Below are 20,156 nucleotides of genomic sequence, written 5' to 3'. Positions count from 1 at the left end.
CTTCTGCTATTAACTCTTTTGTAGACACTTTGGTCAGCACTAATAAGCTCCATGTATGGAGGCTTATATTAACTAATAAAGAGAGCCAGCCCTCAGAAAAAATTTTTAACATGTGCCATAAGCTATGCCTAGCCTGCTTATCTTATCCATAGTGCTAACCCACTGGAGGGAATGAGGAAAGGGCTGCCAGACAAGCAAGCAAAGGAATAACACTAGCATAAAAGAGAAATCCATAGTTTCTTTAGAGACTTTTGGCTCAGAATTCACATTGAGAAGAAACTCCTGGATATGTAGATTTTTGCTTCACACAAAAATAAATTACTGCCTTCAGAAGCAGCCCATATTTACTACTACATTTTTACCTTTTAAATATTTTTCTTTGAGAAGGTATTCTGAATGCAGTCCTTAAATACTATCACGCTATTTCCTCAGGAGAATCAGGACACAATTGGTTCCATGACAGCAGTTTAAGAAATTACCAGTCTTCACTACAGGCTGAAGTGAAAGATACATAACAGGATTGGCTTTAAAATATTGCTACTTCATCCTAACAAGCTCAAAGAAACACCAGTGTTAGTGAAGTTGGTCAGTAAGTAGCTCCTAATTCCAATGCCAACCAACCACTTCACTTGCAGCTGTCTGCTTTGCATTCCCAACACTCCCTCACAATCCTCCATATTCCCTAAACCATGGAACCCATTGCAGGGTTTCTTCTTTGCCTCTGGATGGTACAAAAATTCAGAATTCATCTCTTATTTGATGTAGAAGCTAGGTACTTCAGGAGTCCAATTGTTGACTGTAAATTCCACAGATTGGCTACACTCTTCAAAAACCAATGGCAGGATTTGAGCCCCTCTCACTATCTCTCTCACTTAAGTCAGAATTAGGAGGCTGCTGAAAAGGAAGCAAAAGAAAAGCTTCTGAAAACCAGGAAACATAGCACAGGGATGCTATCCTCATATTAAGCAAGAAGGGCAGAGGGCACAGATAAGACTACATTTTCTACATTCATATTGAATTGTTAAGCAAGAGAAAACATTTTTCAGATAGTACTTCCTAAAACTAACGGCACAGCAGGCCAGAAAGCAAGGGTTTGACAGGAGTATTAGCTTTCTCTCTGCGCTGGATACAACTGCTGCATTTCACCTAAGACTCTAAAGCACTTCATGATACTAGCACTCCAGCAAAGAATCTCTGAATTGGGATTTAAGGAAGTTAGTCTTAAAACCTTACTTCAGCCAGTAATCTGCCAGATCACTTTTCATAAACATTCAACACCAGCTTTGCTTTTGTGCTGTAGTTTCCTCTCATATAAAGCGGTGATAAAATTTACTTCCTCTGCAGAAACTCAGGAGCTCCCACTAAAGCTAATATTCAAGCGTTAAGTGCTGTTCCACACATAATACCAAAAGCAAGTTTACGTAATAACTGTAATGTAACCGCTACTGTTAACGTCAACAAAAATTTTATCTGTTCAAATGAAAGTTTGTTAGGTTATCAATCAGGAAGTTGTAGAAGGGTTTGATACAGCAAACCCTTCTACAAGTACTGAGATGAGTACACAAACATTTGGAAAAAGAAAATAGAGGTATACTGTTATAGATGCATCTTTTAGTTGCCCCAACTACCAATAGCCTTTGTTAGGGCATACATGGAAACTACATTCACTATGCAAAGCTAAAATGAATGAAAGCTAGAGATCCTGAGACTGATGGGAAGCACCTCTTCTTTATCCTCCTGCTTATACTGGAAGAAAAAAGGTGCACCTATACATCAAGTGATCTCATATGCCTCAGTTCAGCATTGCATCATGCAGACCATGTCAGCAGTAGAACAGGGAAACTGCCAGCAAGGAGAAGAGATAGAGTACTGCTCTGTGGGTTCAACAACATGTAAGCAAAAGCACAGTACAGGTTGGAATTTTCTAGGGAAGAGTGAATGGGTTACAACATGCAACAAATGAGGACTAGTTGTACCTGGGGAGTACTCCATATAGGCAGGTTATCTCTATTACTACTCATCCTCCATATAAGATTGGACCCTATCACAGTTGTTATATTACCCAAATATTGGCAGGGAAACAGAATTCAACAAGTGCTATGGATGTACCCAGTTACAGGTCAGGAAGGACAGTCAGTTCTGCATTACTTTTTAGATATCTACGTTCCTGTAGAGGAACATAAGACATCACAAAGGAATCTAAACTCAATGCTTCCCTTCCCTTGGTTTTCTTTAAGTTTTAAAAAATACAGGAGCTACAACAGCCCAGGTCAACGTTATCCCAAACCTAGTACAACTAATAACAGAGTTTAGTTGGAGGTTATCAGGCATTTTACAAAAGCATCTGCATTTTGTAAGTTTTCTTTAAAAGCAGCAAGAAGAAAGCATGAAGCATATCTATTCTCTTTTTAAAACAGAAAAAACACACAGCTGATCACACCAAAATACTGGGACACAAATTAGTGATTTGTGTTTCCCTACTTTATAGTCCTCCAATAAGTCACTTCAGTGGTGACAATACAGATTTTCAAATAACGGCGATACACTGAATATGCCAATTGAGTATTTACTGCACGGTCTGGTTTGTTAAAGGCTTGGATTTTACCTATCGCTAGTTAAAGTATTTATTGCAAGAGAACAATCCATGCTAATAAGGAAGAAACTGCTCCATGAGAAGACAACTTATATAAATGGATGCTTATGCTCTGTTTCTTCATTGACTGCTTGTGCTCTATTTGCATCAAAACTGCAAGGGAGACCATAAAGATGGTATCTTTAATTCTACAGAATTCATTATGTATTTTAGAAAAGTGAACTCACATGCCAACATTTAGTTTCAGGATACACAGGGATTATGTGATTAGAATCCCACTGGTTTGCAGGGAGGATTCAGCAAGATAACTACAAATTACTTAAAGGGCTAGTGTCAAAAGGACCTCTGTACTTATTTAGCCTCTGCTCTAGATTACTGACCCACTTATGAAGAGCTAAGCACCCCTGCTGTGCGATGCCAACACCCACTCCATCTGTTTGCTTCTGCTTTCTCAGAACCTCTATTAGTCTGCGTAAGAAGTTGTGTTAATTACCACATGAGCAGCTTTTCCATAGTACACACAGTATCAGCCTCACTTAGTATGTATTCACCTTAAACAGCACAGAAACCTAATTGCAGCAGGATTATCAATGACAAAGTATATGCAGATTTCTGAAAGGGCAATTTAATTTAACTTTTGTCCAAGCTGCTCTCAGTTTTGAGAAGAGCTTGTAGGTGTGTAGTTGCTCTGGGTTTCCATGATGAAAAAGTATACTAGACTTAAGTGCTGTATCAAACTTGCTGGAAAACTCCAAGGGAAGCAGAAACCAGTGAGACCACAACTGAAACTTCTGTGGAGGGAATAATGCAACAGTTGCAAACAGTAGCATCCCATAACAATTGTGAAGACCTACACTGAGTTAAACAGTATTTAAATCTAAAGCTAGTTAAAAAACCCCAAACACACAAAACCAAACACACACACCCCCCTGCAGAAGAACCTTTGGAAAGTTAGCCCAGCTGTCACATCAGAACTGCATCTCAACAGCTTAGCACTTCAAACTTCCTGCTGACTAGGAAGAAAAAAGTTTCAAATTCAGCAATTTATTATTTATCCCTGCTGATCTGCAGATCTTTGAGACATTCATTAAAGTGAGTCTCAAGCAGCAGTTTCATTAACTTACTAAATCCAAGAACAAGAATCTCCAGAAGTCATTACAGTACTGAGTTGACATTTGTTCTTTCTTGGGAACCTAGACTACTGCTGTCAAAGTGAAATAATATCAACAGTCCAAAAGCCAACTATGAAACTCAAGAATTCTGTATAGCATTGCTGGCAACCCTCATATCATCTCACCCCTTAATAGCAAAGCCATTTCTTAGTTTAATTTTAAACCTTGTATAATAGCCAAGACCACTTGAAGGGCTCTCCAGCTACCAGCTCACTCCTAAGGTAATCAAGAAAAGTAAAACCTAGATCCAGCACTTTTCACAGCTGACTGGAGGATAGATGAGAACAGGACATGACAGCCCCGCAAGAACTGCTGGTCACAACATGGGGGCTATACAGAGTAGAACAGACCTTCGTATTCTGTTTTAAAGAGTTATTTACTGTGTCTAACCCAAAAGGTCACACAAGCAGGAGGAGATACTCAAATACAAATGACTAGTAAACCAGGAAAACAATGATAATTGGCACACTGTTTGTATCTTTTAATATCATCTTCAAATAAATTTAGACAACTATTCTTCTGAAGTAGCAATATTTACCCCTGCAGGAGAGCTCCAGGTAGTCTCTCCAAGAACTCTGAAAGTTAGATATACATTTTATACCAAGTGAATCTTTGTATGGCATTTTTAGCTTCTGTCTATGAAACGCCTTCCAGCTAGGCATTTTGGTTTTGTCACAGTAAAGACTTACTAAATACAGAGTCATCTCACGTCAAGTCAAGAAATATATATCCCTACCAGTTCCAATCTTAGTCTACTGATATACACTAAGACAAGAAAGCTCTAACATTTTATTTCTCATTGTTTTCCATCTCGCAGAAGGAGAAAGCAGAAGGGACACCCAGAGAATTTTGGGACTGCTCTAGGAAAGAAAATACAAGCAGGGGGCAGCATTAGAAACAAAAGGTGAATAGAAAAGAGAGAACAGAATTAAAGTAGTCATTCGTTCAGAGCATACACATGATTTTCCCAGAAAGCTGTGTCAAATCTAAAAGAGAATGCTAAACCCATTATCAGATAGCAGCTGTAACATTTGATATATGGAAATCATTACTGACACCACTCAAATCTAGTTTGTGCTATGATTAATACAAAGTTTAAAAGTATCTGGGATGAACATGCTGATACAGAAGTTAAGGTCATAAACCAGATGCAGCTTCTGTCCCCTAGAAATTATTTTAAGTGCCAAGGGGCTAAGTGCCCATAATATTCCTGTGGCACCAGATCCTCTAATTTTTTCATAGAAAAACACCTGTGAAGTGATTTGATACTTATGTCTCACATAATGAGCTTACACAGGCACCTTTGTGGGATTCCTGTACAACACAAATAGAGATCAGACTGCATTATACTTACAAACATAACCCTTGCGTCTCGCACAGCAGTTGCTATGAATTAAGTTGAGAAAGTCAAAGGGGTAGAATGCAAGTCATTCACCTAAATGTATATACATAGCAGGAGCAGAAGAGCAGTTCTAGAAATACTCCAAGTTTTTAATAAAAGGCACTTTCATTAACCAGTAACAAATAATAATTACAGTAAATAAACTGGTCTTCAGACAACCTGCCTCCAAAGATAAAATTACTCTTCAAAAGGGAGAATGGATGCAGCTTGTACAAATAAATGAAGCTACCAGATACAACTGAAAATAATTAGGTAACTGAAGTGTTGACCAAGGAAAAACTAGTCTTTTTTTTAAGTGTAAGGGTAGGTTTAAGTATGCCCCTCCAATTATAGACAGTCTTATTAAATAAAAGCATAAGGCAGTGCTACAAACTAAGAGCTGTGCTAGGCACCACCAGAATACATAAAAATTGGAATCTATGTAGTAACAAAAATTGAAATGTAAAGATACTATTAGAAATTGTGACTTTACAAAGTGCATGATTCAGTTATATGCAAGCACTATATAAAACCCAAATAGGTTTTAAAGAATTTTTAAAGAATCAAAAGCATACAACTGATTTTAGTCATTTGTTCACAGGATAGCCTAAACATCTATTCAGTCATTTCTTAAGTTGTTGTTACAATTTCAAACACAACAGCACTTACCTTGGTATAGTCACACATTTTGTATTGCAGTTCTGAGTGGTAATTGCCTTCTCAAGCTCATCCAGCTGTCCTGTTTTCTTTAGCTTCTTGACCAAGCTTTTCACTGCTTTTTCACACCACTTCTCCTCCTGACCATTCTGCTCACCACCACCAGCCCCTGCAGAGCCACCAGCAGATTTCTTCCACCCCAGAAGCCTCTTCACAACTGGCGGAGTGAATGGCAGTATGGATGACATGACTTTCACCAGACAGAACACTCAGCAAGCAGTAAGTTAGAGATGCCCGTCTGATCCCTAAAAAACACAAACCAAAATACACACATTAAGCACTGAGGTTTCACATGAAACAAAATACCTTGCTTAGGACTTTTCATTACCAAATGCCATGGGACACTAGACCCCAAATCAAGTCAGATAATAGTTCAGAATTAGTCTCCATCATGGTTAGTTACTTTATCAATAAAGTTAAAATGCAAGTCTGCTGCAGACTCTTCAACAGTTAATGCAAACATTTAATTTTTCCTCAAGTCTTTCCTGGCTAAAGTCTACTCCAGAAAATCCAGAAGTTAACTTGAGTCTAGCTTTCCACCTAGGCTGGCTGGTTTTAGTCATTTATTAAAATTTTCCACAAGTGATTAACAAATTGCATACACAGATATGCATGTTCTGCCCATCTTCAAATTAATTTAGCAAGCAAAATTGTGTTTGGCATGTCATTTAGTCATTATGGCTTGACAGAAGTCTTCCAACAACCAGCCATTTCACAAGCCTTTTCTCATTTTGTTTGTCATGTTTTAAATAACTACCAATTTTTCTTCCACTAGGGAGAATGGTTTGAAATTCACTCATAAGTTTGGCAATAAGCTTATTCCCATCTTTCAATCTAGAGTTCAATGGCCTACAGATAAGGAATTCTGTTCTCAACTGGCGGTACTTAATATCATCAAATCTTTCAAAATTCATTAAAGCATATTTAAACTTAGTTTGCAGGCACCTGAGTAGTAGAACTGCCTGTTTTCAATTTTGATAGTCGTTCATTCAGTATCAATGACCAGATCAGGATGTTTATATAAAACGAAAGATTAGAAGGGACACTGAAACTTGGGCTATGTTTAGCATACATTGCAATTTGCACTTCAAATAATTTAGGAGAAATTAAAAAAAATCTTGTTTTTGCAGCTTCTATTAGGCTAGTTTTTAGTATTAAAACATAAGCCCCAAATCAACCGTATTTTCAGACAGCTGTCAGAAATTGCTTGAGGACGTAATTGCCCTGTGGATAGAAGTATGGCACTGAAGTCAAAACCAACCTTGTTTCCAAGCAGCAAATTGGTATTTGAACTCCAGAAAGCTACCTTATTTCCAAGCTGTGTAAGTTAATGCAGTCAGCTGAAAATACCTTGTTTTAGCAAGAGCTAACACTACCTTCAGGCTACTTGACTGGAGCTTTCAAGGCAGCTTACCTGCCTCTCCATCCTGTACAGGCGCACACCTCACTTCTATCCAAAATACACCAACTTCATCTTACTGAAATTTCCTATCTGCAAAACAGCATGTTTGATTTGGGATACTTCAGGCTACAGTACTGATGGCCAATTTATGCCTTGTCATGTCTTTGCAGTTTCAGTGAGGATCGACAAGTTAAACACTAACTTATATTCTACAGGTAACTTTAAATCAAAATTTTTCAACTTCTGCAAAACAGAACATTCAGTAAGAATCACATTTCAGTTTCTACTAAATTATACCTCCATACATCAGCTACTGAGAACACCTAAAAATATGACTGAAGAATTGTAGTGTTCTGGGGTCAAGGAGACAGAGATTCCAATTAACAGGGACTCAAGATGAACAGTGGTAACTTCATGCAAGTGATTCAAAATAATCTGTCCTACATGACAGAATCATAGAATGGTTTGGGTTAGAAGGGACCTCAAAGATCATCTAGTTCCAACCCCCGTGCCATAGACCAGGTTGCCCAAAGCCCCATCCAACCTGGCCTTAAACACTCCCAGGGATGGGGCAGCCACAACCTCTCTGGGCAACCTGTTCCAGGGCCTCAGCACCCTCATGGGGAAGAATTTCTTCCCAATATGTAATTGAAATCTCCCCTCCTTCAACTTAAGGCCTTTACCCCTTGTCCTGTCACTACACTCCCTCATAAACAGTCCCTCTCCAGCTTTCCTGTAGGCCCCTTCAGGGACTGGAAGGCTGCAATTAGGTCTCCCCGGAGCCTTCTCTTCTCCAGGCTGAACAGCCCCAACTCTCTCAGCCTGTCCTCATACGAGAGGTGCTCCATCCCTTTGATCAGCTTCGTGGCCTTCTCTGGACTCTCTCCAACAGCTCCATGTCTCTCCTGTCCTGGGGACCCCAGAGCTGGATGCAGTACTCCAGGTGGGGTCTCACCAGAGCAGAGTAGAGGGGCAGGATCACCTCCCTCGACCTGCTGGTCACGCTGCTTTTGATGCAGCCCAGGACACGGTTGGCTTTCTGGGCTGCAAGCGCACACTGCTGGCTCATGTTGAGCTTCTCATTAATCAATACCCCCAAGTCCTTCTCCTCAGGGCTGCTTTCAATCCATTCCCTGCTCAGCCTGTAGTTGTGCTTGGGATTGCCCTGACCCACATGCAGGACCTTGCACTTGGCCTTGTTGAACTTCATGTGGTTTGCACAGGCCCACCTCTCCAGCCTGTCAAGGTCCCTCTGGATGGCATCCCTTCCCTCCAGCATGTCGACCACACCACACAGCTTGGTGTCATCTGCAAACTTGCCGAGGCTGCACTCGATCCTGTTGTCCATGTCGCCAACAAAAATGTTAAACACTGCCGGTCCCAGTACCGACCCCTGAGGAACGCCACTCACCACTGTTCTCCACTTGGACATTGAGCCATTAGCCACAACTCTTTGAGTGCGACCATCCAGCCAACTCCTTATCCACCGAGTGGTCCATCCATCAGATCCATGTCTCTCCAATTTAGAGACAAGGATGTCATGCAGGACAGTGTCAAATGCCTTGCATAAGTCCAGGTAGATGACATCTGTCGCTCTTCCCTTGCCCACCAATGCTGTAACCCCATCATAGAAGGCAACCAAATTTGCTAAGACACGATTTGCCCTTAGTGAAGCCATGTTGGCTGTCACCAATTACCTCCTTATTTTCCATATGCCAGAGCATAATCTCCAGGAGGGTCTGCTCCATAATCTTGCCAGGCATAGAGGTGAGACTGACCAGCCTGTAGTTCCCTGGGTCTTCCTTTTTTCCCTTCTTAAAAAGGAGGGTTATGTTTCCCCTTTTCCAGTCAGTGGGAACTTCACCAGACTGCCAGGACTTCTCAAATATGATGGAGAGTGGCCTGGCCACTTCATCTGCCAGTTCCCTCAGGATCTGCAGATGCTCATCAGGTTCCATGGAGCTGTGCACCTTCAGGTTCCTTAGATGGTCTTGAACCTGATCTTCTCCTACAGTGGGTGGTTCTTCATTCTCCCAGTCCCTGCCTTTGCTTTCTGTGACCTAGGCAGTGTGGCTCAAGCAATTACCAGTGAAGACTGAGGCAGAGAAGTCATTGAGTACCTCAGTCTTCTGCATATGCTGGGTAACCAGGTTGCCTGTTTCATTCCGGAGGGGATCCAATTTTCCCTCATTCTCCTTTTATCACTAACATACCTACAGAAGCTTTTCTTGTTGTCCTTAACATCCCTGGTCAGATTTATTTCTATCAGGGCTTTGGCTTTCCTAACCTGATCCTTGGCAGCTTGGACAGTTTCTCTGTAGTCCTCCCAGGCTACCTGCCCTTGCTTCCACCCTCTGTAGGCTTCATTTTTTTTTTGTTTGACTTTGCCCAGGAGCTCCTTGTTCATCCATGCAGGCCTCAGTGGTTTTGCCCGACTTCCTCTTTGTTGGGATGCATTACTCCTGAGCTTGGAGGACGCAATCCTTGAATATTAGCTGGCTGTCTTGGATCCCTCTTCCCTCCAGGACTTTGTCCCATGGTTTTCTACCAAGCAGGTCCCTGAAGAGGCCAAAAGTCTGCTCTCCTGAAGTCCAGGGCAATGAGCTTGCTGTGCACACTCCTCGCTGCCCTGAGGATCTTGAACTCCACCACTGGAGTGGTCACTGCAGCCAAGGCTGCCCTTGAGCTTCACATCCCCTACCACGCCCTCCTTGTTGGTGAGAACAAGGTCCAACATGGCACCTCTCCTCATTGGCTCCTCTATCACTTGGAGGAGGAAGTTGTCATCAACACATTCCTGGAATTTCCTGGACTGGTTTGACTGAATCATAGAATGGTTTGGGTTAGAAGGGACCTTTAAAAAAATCATCTACTCCAACCCCCCTGCCATGGGCAGGGACATCTTTCTCTAGACCAGGTTGCTCAAAGCCTCATCCAACCTGACTTTCAACACTTCCAATAATGGGGCATCCACAGCTTCTCTGGGCAACCTGTTCCAGTGCCTCACCACCATCACCGTAAAATACTCTTCCTTATATCTGATGTAAACCCACTCTCTTTCACTTTAAAACCATTGCCCCTTGTCCTGTCAGTAGACATCTTGATAAAAAAGTCAAAGCATTCATTTTCACACAAGACTATAATATGAAAAGAATTTTTATCCTTTCAATAACGTTAATTATTATAGAATTGTCCCTGGTATTTCAGACTGCAGGGTTTGCAGTCTGAAAAGCATTGCACTGGAGCCCTGGCTGCAGTGCATACAATAAAAATAAACTCAATATCCAACATTTTTGAATTAAACACTGACTAGGACACTTGGGGTATAATTTCACAGGAAGCTAAGCCAACACCTGCCACCAGAATCCCAGGTCTCCTTCCTTTCTTTCCTGTGGTACCACCACCACCTCAGCACCAGCACCAATGCCTTTCCACAAAGACTCAGCTAGACAGCCAAGTAACAACTGACCAGGCTTTTTTTTCTGAATTAGCTCTTTCAGGTTAAGAAGTTGCACCTGTGTACCCACAGTACTGTAAGTACTCAAGCTGATGTCAGGTGAGTTACAGGAGTGTGGATGGAGAACTCCAGCCCCAGACTTCAACAGCACTGTTAACATTGTCTGCATCGCTGGAAGTGCAATCCGGGCATGTACTTTAATTTAGATCATTTATTTTGGTGGCAAAGCCAAATTAAGAAGTCTTACTCTCTTTTCCACGTGTTCTGAACTGTTCACAGGCCTGGGAGTGAAACATTAGATCCCTAGTCCAGTACATTGAGTAGCTCCAGAGATGAAACAAGGGGCTTGCATGGCCTCTGCTGTTTTAAGAAATATTCACACTAGGTATCTGAAAAAGGGAACAGCAGTCACTGAGCTTTGTAAGAAGATTTCAACATTTGAGCAACGCCAGCACTAGATGCTTCAGAGGCATATGCAAGAAATTAAAAAAGACCAGATCAGATGGGATCTTTGCAGTAAAAGAGGCTATTTTAAACACCAGCAATTGACAGTATAATATCTAAACATTAAATTCAACGCTGACAGGTGTAGGCAACCAAGTACCAGTATCATTGTTTATCCACACACCAATTGTCCCATTTATGGAGCTCACTGACACATAATATACATATTTCCTGTTCTTTACCTTCAAATTTGATACCTTTCAATGCCCAGGAATACTCCTTAGATTGTCAGCCTTATAAACATACACTTCAGTAGGGTCTCATTTACCACCAAAGTAAATTGCCTATTCTTCCAGGCCCTCTACACATTCTCAAAGCTTTTATCTAATTTTTCAGCTTTACAATAACCCTAGTGATGAGGTGTCCAATTTTGCAGTATTCTCTCCCTTAAGACATAACACTGATCTATATCATTTTCTGTACTCTCTGGTGCTTAATTTTTTTAAAACTAAGATTTGCCTTTCTGCTTCAAATGCACATTGAGTGATTTAAGTTTTGCAGCAGGAAGGAATTTAGAAACCTCATTCATTTCAGTTTTTCTTTATATTTGAACTCTCATACTGTTTTTGACATACTCAGAAGAAAAAAATCTTTCTTTTCCCATTTCCAAAACACTGTCAGCTCAGACCTAATAATCAGAAGTTTCCAGATATACTTAGCTTTAACCTTAGATCCCTTACAGACATTTGCTCATCCAGTTTCTGCAGCTGTCAGAAAGCACAGGTTGATCTGCTAACCCTGTGAAAATTAGCTTTTTTTTAAAAAAACAAAACAGAGGAACATGCCCAGAGAGCCCTTTATTACAATGATTATTGCAGCTTAGGGTTTTTTTAAAAAACTGCTAACAAACATACACCACAGCTGCAGACTAAGAGTCTGGGAGGCTTAAACTAACTTTTTCCTTCAAACTATTGTTCTGCCCTGTCAGGGACCTGCCAGGAGTATCAAGAATTTCACTAAGTTATTCCAGTAGTGGCCTTGTATCTTTCAATGGCTGAGCACAGAGAATGTGACACAAGTAGGACAGGACTTCACTCAGCTTAATACTTCAGCCAATTGTGATGAGTACTCATAGGAGAATATTTCAGCCAGCTTAATTTATGCAAAAGTAGCACTCTTTTGCAAGCCTAGAGGAGGCACTGCAAAGTGCAAGGCATGGCTAGGTTAAATGCTGAGCAATTTCAAAAAATCCAAATTATGCAAGGAAAAAGCAGCAATAAAGAAATTGATAAGAAATACCCTACTAGGTAAGAAGAGTGGTGCACCTAGCTTGGTGCTCCATCTCCAAAGGTGACAAAAGGATACGCTATACTCAAGGAAAGCTCATGAACCTGGCTGGTTTATGTAGCCCATTCTCTTCATAGATCTTCAACATCTTAAACTGTTACTGCAGGAAATTAAAGGCTACATACCTACCTATTCCCTTTAGCAGCCATTTATGGACCTGTTGCCCCCAAATTCATCTAACCACTTTCCAAAGCTGCCTTCCCAATCTCTTGTGGCAGACAGCACCAGAATTCAACTGCCCGCTGTTTAAAAAAGTACTTTTAGCTATTTCAATTTATTCTCCTCCTAGCTTCAGAAAGTACCTTTTGTTCTACCACTGCAAGTTCTGCTGAAGAACAGTTTGTATTCATCTCGTTCACAAGCTTTTGGATTCTGTACATTTGAATCACGTCCCTCCCTCAAATAGAGGACTATCAGCCTTTTGTCACAAAGAAACTATCTGAACACAGCTCATAGTTTGGGAAGCTCCTCTGGACAGATGCCAAAAGCCTGAAAGCTTTACTACTTCAATTAAATTACAAGTACTTGAAGACAGTGCATAAGGACTGATCTAAAGACCATAGAAAAATTGTATCAGTCTATGGTTATCTTCTCATTTCTCTTTTTGGTCATATTATCCTAAAGCTCTCAACATTATAGTTAAAAGTACAAAGAAAGCTACACCTCATTAGGAATTTGGAGATAGAAGGCAGACACTACGTCTGCTGCTGAACATCTGGCAGGAGGTCAAATCAAGATGAGGACCCCTACAGTTGAATTGGGTTCTAACTCACCCACCTAGACAGTCTCAGACACGGTGTTTATACTAATGGGTTACAGCTCATTTTTGATCAGCAAATCCCATTTCAATTCATCACCTGTAACTTTTGCCTTCAAATTGATACAGTAATATAAGGAGTTTTGATCTTTATTCCTAAAGAATCATCTTCTCATGTACTGTCACTGGTGATACTAGCCTCTTGCTAAAAATATTCCTCTAGTCTTTTTCCTTCTACACTTTCTTCATCCACAAAAAAATAAAAATGTTTTTTTCCCCCCAAATGCAGGCAGAAAGCAATGTTTGTTAACACTGCATGAAACACTTCCATATTGCTAAAATGGCCACAGATGAAAAACATGCTAAATATGTAATATACCTTCTTCCTTGTAATGTAGTTTTTGGTGATTTCCTTGTAGTCTACAGCCAACCATCTCCAAAAACTGAGTACTCATTCATGGCCTTTGCTTTTAAGGACCTTAGATGTGCTTTGCCATTGCTTATTCTCTGCACTGTCTCTCCTTTGCTCACTCTTCTACTGAGGGCCAACATCAGAGCCCAAATCTGATCTTCTGCCCTCCTGTGTGCTATGCCCACTACAACACACCAACATATTGGGACTCTGAGTAATCACAGGGAGATTTTCAAGACCCCTTTCTGAGCTCAATTATAGTTGAAGTATTAGTATCAAGGCAGCATGATACAGAGCAGAAAACTTGCACTATTTTATCCCTTTCTGCATTTTCTGGATTGTGCCTTAAAACTGCAACCTTGAATACTCAAGGAGTACTCACTCTGCTGCCTAGAGAGTTACGAGTGTTTCTTTAGATTGCTGGAACATAGGGAGCACATGCTGTTACTCCCAACAGATTAATACTGGAAAATTTACAAATTGCCCATCTTCAGTGGCATTTGTTTCACCTCTGCCCCCATACTGTATCTCTGCTTCCTGATACACACGTTTCTATAATTGGTCAAACAGTGTCATAGTTGGCAACTTTTAAAGTCACAGTTTGAGTCATGTCTGCTATTATTCCATTCTACTGTGGCTCTCTGTAACAAGTATTAAATATTAAGCCCATGATCCCAGCAATAACTAAGCATAAAAGATGAAGAAAACCTTAAGGGCAGCATGCTAGGAGACTAAAATCTTCAAGGGAAGTTGTCCTTTCCTGAGTGTCTGGAAGATACTATAAACACACTGGTACTACCAAAAATATAAAGTGATTTCTGGCTAATTTATTCTAAAGCCTTATGCAACATATTTCATATCAGTCTGCTTATTCATCTTAAACTTGAAATAAAGAAATCTGACCTCTCCTGGTTTTACTAGAAGTATTCTGGCTTAGATGAATTTCATTTGTGAGAGCTCTTCTGGAATAATGAGGACAGAAGTTAAGCTCCCAAGGAAAGAAGATCGAGGAAAATAATTTGTGGCATTTCAGAGAAATTCTACAAGTTCCTTTCCTCCCTATTTTAGTCCCATTTTTTTAAAGGCTTTTTTTTTTTTTCATTAATCCTGGAATTTGGACAAGATTCTTTATCTGTTTCACCCAGTGCACAATGTTTCAGATCTTTCAGAAGAGGAAGTAATATCCAGTCTTTCCCTTCACATGCACATTAGTTGCTTCAGAATAAGGCAACATTAATTGAAGCACAGTCCATTTAAGGCAGCATCAAGACCTTACATTAAAGCTAAACAATACTGAGGGTTGAAGTTTTAAAGGGCATGGCTTATGCAGCCCTGCACGTCTTCTATATTAATCCAAAGTCATTAAGACTTAGAGAAATGATGAAACAAGTATGTCACCTTGCATTGAACAGAAGCAAAACAAAACTAACTTACGATCTGCTTCTGGATACATTAGGCTGCTTATTCCTAACAGAATTTGAGAAAGTTTTCCCCAGTGTTAACAATCTCAACCTGAATTCTGTATGAAGTTCAAGCTAAAATCAACATCAGTTTTTTCCTTTTAAGATAGAATACACTCTAGTTAAAGCACTCCATGGAACAGACAAGATAAAGACTTTCACTTCTATTGCACCCACAACCCTTCCAAAAAAACACCTTTTGAGACTCCAGAAGGGGTAATTCTTTCTTCTTCACCTAAAAATGTGTATTAAAGACACCTGGTTTTATCATACATACATCCCACATACATACTTTTCTGAAGACCAACCACGCAAGAAAGTGAGATGATGGCTATCCTTCCCTCTTCATATGCAGGTCCAGGCAGGACAGCTTCAAGTATTCCCTTACTGGTTTTTGGGTGTTTGGGGTTTTTAACTTTGGGGAAGGTGGGCGTGGAAAGCTGGGGGAGGGGGAACCCACCCCCCAGCTCAGCTTTTCAGCCAATGAGGCCAGCAGTGGGGAGTGGCTCTGAAGAGCTCCCTCCCAAGGGGCTCCATCTGGCCCTCAGCTCCATCTGGCCAGCTCACAGGCCAAAGCTCTGAGAAATAAAGCCAAGGTCCTGGTTCAGCTTTGACATGAGCTGATGAAGTTCAAGGCTAGCTGCTTGTGATCTGGGGCAGGAGGGATGGACAACACAGAAACAAAGAAAATCCTTCCTCTGAGTCAGCTTTAGAGTGTATGTGTAGGCATGTTTCAAATCCTCATTCAATTTACACATTAATTTTAAGTTTATTATACTGTAGTATTGCAATGCATCTTGAAACTCTGCATAACTGTTATCTATGTAGCTCACTGAAAACAGAATTACCCACCTACTTTGAAAGTAGACTTTTTCCTCTCACTCATTTCATGAAGTTTGGTTACGAATCAAATGAGAAAACTCATGTTTCTCATGCATAGAGCTAAAATAAGCATGATCAGGATGTTATGAAAGCTTCAGAAGCTGGATTTTTCTTCAATTACTGAGGACTACTGCAAATTACAGACAAATGTAATAATGAAAAGCTATATTGCTATTAGTATACTATGAATGCATGTGTTAATATAGTGTGCTAATTTTCTAAAATCGCATGCAACTGGAGACACGAAAGAAGAAGAGATGTTAATTTTACTTACCTTTGATTAAACTGGGAGCAATGTATTTTAGCAACTCTCCTAGAATTACAAAAAAGAGGAAAGTTACCACAACTGCAGTAGGCCAATCCACCTGTCTCTGGAAAGCAGCAAACTTCTTCCACTTACTTAGTATTATGAACAACCTTACAGTATTGCTCCTTAAAAGACTTTAATCACCCCACAAAAGCACGGAATAAACACTCCAAACCACAGTAGCTGATGACCTTCTCACCTCATTTGTTTTGACTAAAGTTTTCCATGTGTAACAGGTACTTGTAAGTTTCATTATTTTAGAAAATACTCCTGGGCTAAAGTTGACAGAAATATTCACAGAACTGATTATCAGGTACCTAGGTACCTGTTTCAGACTTTATCTGTAGAGCTTAGCAGTTTCTCCACTTCGTTAAACCATAAACAATTGCATTTAAAAATTAGTTAATGCAAGTTCACTTTCAAAACGGGCCTAACTAAGATGTCTTTGAGACAGGCCAGCTCCCCCACCCCCTTGATAAGCAGGGACCACTCTGCACCAAGGAGCATCCTTATGTTAAGGTCATATCACTCCAGCGTAATTAAATCAACCTTGAGCCCCAGACTAAACTGATAGGAGACCCAGGAACCGCACTCTCGCAGTCTCTTCTTGGTCTCACTTCACACTACGACTGTCAGAGACACATAATCATAACAAAATGTCATCTGGAATGAAGCCTTACTCTTGGTAATACCATTTCTCTACTGGAAGTGGAGAGCAACATTTAGGAAGGTTTTCTGCAGCAGCCAATTTCTTCTAGCCCAGAGAGTATTGAACACAGGGCTGCCTGTACTCTCCATTCTATTACAAAAAACTAATCCCATCGCATGACCTGCAGCAATTCAGTTTAACAAATCAACAATTACAAATATTTTGGCAAAGTAAGCTTAGGTATTGTTTGCCTCTCGGCACAGTTCACAACCAGTTTGTGGCTTTATGATAAAAGTCATTAAATCCAATCTGAAAAGCAGAATTTACAGCTCACTTAGCAAGTCAGGCCCATAAATGGATGCTTTCAATTACAGGGCATTTACATGCACAATCATTAAGGCAACATTGAATACATTTGAAAGCTCTAGAATGCTTTCTATAATTATTAAAACTTTGCGTACTGTTCTTTATATAAACAAAACTTAGGAATTCTCTTCAGTCTCAAGCAGAGCTCAGATTCATTGTTATCCAGAACCTACTACAAAGCCTGTTCTCCCGGTACTTTTGTGGGAAAGGGATTAGAGAGATGGAAACAAGTTTTGTTTTTTAAAGTTGCTCTCAGTAGCAGAGATTTTTTTTTTTGAGCTCCAATAAACTCAATTATATCAACTGGTGCTCAACATTTCTGAAAGATCAAGTGGAACAGGAAAATGGAAGAGGACCCAGGAGGGCCTTTCATTTGGAGATTCACTGTGTAATTCAAACTTATTTGATTTTGTTCGTGACTCTGGCTTCTGGATGGAATAAAAGAACAGGTCAGTTGAGAGACCAATTTTTTTAACCTCATTTTTTCAATTGTGTTCTCCTTTTTATCATCAAACAGAACCTCAGGAAAGTTGAGAAATCCCTCTCCAAGACTATTACACATGCCTAGCTTCTTCCATAAAGAAAACTGGATCTTTAAACACTTTTATTTGTTTAGGTGACTGTCAGCGTAGTCCGAGTCCAACACACACAACTGCAGAACAACAGTCAGCTACCAGATTACTCTATTAAACATGCCGATATATTGCTAAATGTGTGCTTAAGACTTATCTTTAAGTTTAAACCACCTTAAATGAGGTCCTCCCCTTCCTCTTTTTAAAGGCATTTGTAACTAATGCTATCTTTCATCACGATAGTGCTAAGCAAATGGGGGGAAGGGACTTCAAAAGCCACCCCTTTACTTACATTTTCATTCCTCTCTAATTCACTGAAGTTTTAAAGCTACACCTCCGAACAAACACACACACAAAATCTATTCATGCACCATGCGAGCCCCAACGCTGCAATAAAGCATGGGAAAGTCTAAACAGCAACCTTGTTCTGATAAGAGAAGCCTTAACAAGAGGGGGTTTTGGGGGTTTTTTCAGTCTGGAGAACAAGAGCAAAGACTAATGAGTCTCTCGCTAGAGAGTCCAGTCCTCACAGAAATAATGTCATGAATCAGTTTGAAAGTACAGCTCTCCAGGCTAAGAGAGAAACACTTAAGAACAGACAAACCTGCTGTTATGTGCCATCTCCTAATAAGCTGTCATGATAAACTTCTTGCTACAGATGGAATACAACTTGTTTATAACGATGACCTGTGATAACAAGCTCTACACCTAACATACACAGGTCACGGCATTCACAAGCAGCATTTTCAGAAATACTTGTTTGGTAAACCCAGTAAGCAAAACGTTTTCTTACCACTATCTATTTGTTTGTAGAGTATTTGAATAGAGGACAACACACATGGTTGTTTTTTTCAGTCAAAAACTGTGACGGACAACCAAAAAGACATGAGACTAGCCCGCAGTCTGAATCCCAGCTGTTCAATTCAACAGCTCTCCAAGACTATCACAAGGGCCCTTCACCCACCCACTTTTTTTTTTTCCTTATTTCTCCAGAACGAGGACTAAAAGACCGTACTGTGTCCGACTTTTTCTCGTCCCCTCCACTCCCCACAAGAAAACCTGCAGCTAAGAACTCTACAACTCTGCAGTAACCAGCTACTTATATTTATCACAGCACAACTTCTCCCGTGTGCTTGTCTAGGTAGATGAAACACTTAACAGGTTACGTTTGTTTACCTCTTACAACACATAGATAGCTACTGCATCAACACTAGTGCCATGAAGAAAACCACTAATCTCAATTCACATGTACACATCTCATGTAGGTAGCATGCATTTCAGATCCATGGTTCTGGACTAGGAGAGGAACAGACAAAAGGGCACTAGCATGAAGCGAAGCCTTGCAACCTAAACACTTCTTTGCAACTTGCTCCTAACTTTCTGCACCACCCCGGCACGAAGTTTTGCACACCTGATCTCTGCAAGAAAAAAGACCGGGTAGACAGGGAGAGGGAAAGAAAGGAGAAGCAGAACTTTCCCCCCACCCCCACCACCTCCCACCTCCCCTGCACACACAGGGAGGCACAAGCCGGCCCTTCCCACCCTTCACCGCCCCGCGCCGGGGGCTGCTCGGGCGTGCGGGCGACAGGGGATGACAGCGACCTGCCCTGCCCCCCCACCCCGCTTCCCCTCACGCAGACCCAGCGAGCGGCCGGCAACAGCCGCGCTCCCCCCTGCCCCACACGCCCGTCTCCGCCCGCCGGCAGCACACTCCCCCCCCCCGCCCCCAAGCCGCGGGCCGCCGTCGGGGCCCACCACGGCCGCTAGCCGCCCTCAGCGCCGGCCGCGTCCCACCACAACAAAGGGGGAGGAGGGCGTGGGGAAGCGCTCCCGTACCCCGCCGGGACCAGGCCCGTGCCATCCCTCCCGGCCCGTACACAGCCGGCGGGGCACCTCTTCCCGAGGAGCGGCCGCCTGGCGTGTCCCGCCCGCGGCGCGGCCGAGCCGCCCGCCGAAACCTGCCCGGCACCCACCTCCTCCTCAGCGAGGTGCGCTGCTGCCTTCCTCGCTCAGCAATATCTTTCCCTGGGCGCCCGCCCTCCCCGCGCCCATTGGCTCCCGCCGTTCCCCGCCCTCAAAGGTGGGCGGGGAGAAAACGCATTGGCCACTTGAGAAACAACAGGTGAGGATTGGGCAACGGGAGCGGAGGCCCGGCCTTAGCCGCCGATTGGCGGATGGAGCCGCCAATCGAGTGCCTGCGGTGGTAAAAAAAAAATACAAGGGGTGAGAAATAAAACA

General features: G+C 41.6%; 1 protein-coding gene across 3 annotated transcripts in view; it reads right to left on the bottom strand.

Moving 5' to 3' along the window:
- Positions 1-19,942, bottom strand: part of SMAD2 (SMAD family member 2) — a 55,603-nt gene extending 35,661 nt beyond the window's left edge. Inside the window, exons 1-3 of one of the 3 annotated variants that reach the window (XM_054810015.1) lie at positions 19,892-19,942; positions 16,299-16,337; positions 5,816-6,108 (exon numbers count right to left, since the gene is read on the bottom strand). In XM_054810015.1, coding sequence (XP_054665990.1) covers positions 5,816-6,051 — 236 coding nt within the window. In that variant the 5' untranslated portion in view covers positions 6,052-6,108; positions 16,299-16,337; positions 19,892-19,942. Of the gene's footprint in view, positions 1-5,815; positions 6,109-16,298; positions 16,338-19,891 lie in introns of those variants that run through there. The other 2 variants (XM_054810016.1, XM_054810018.1) reach the window with 2 other exon arrangements.
- Between the last annotated feature and the right edge of the window lie 214 nt (positions 19,943-20,156).

The sequence above is a fragment of the Grus americana genome, chromosome Z, assembly GCF_028858705.1.
Source record: "Grus americana isolate bGruAme1 chromosome Z, bGruAme1.mat, whole genome shotgun sequence".
Taxonomy (NCBI): domain Eukaryota; kingdom Metazoa; phylum Chordata; class Aves; order Gruiformes; family Gruidae; genus Grus; species Grus americana.
The sequence above is the reverse complement of the archived record's forward strand: the minus strand, read 5'-3'. Positions and strand labels throughout refer to the sequence as shown.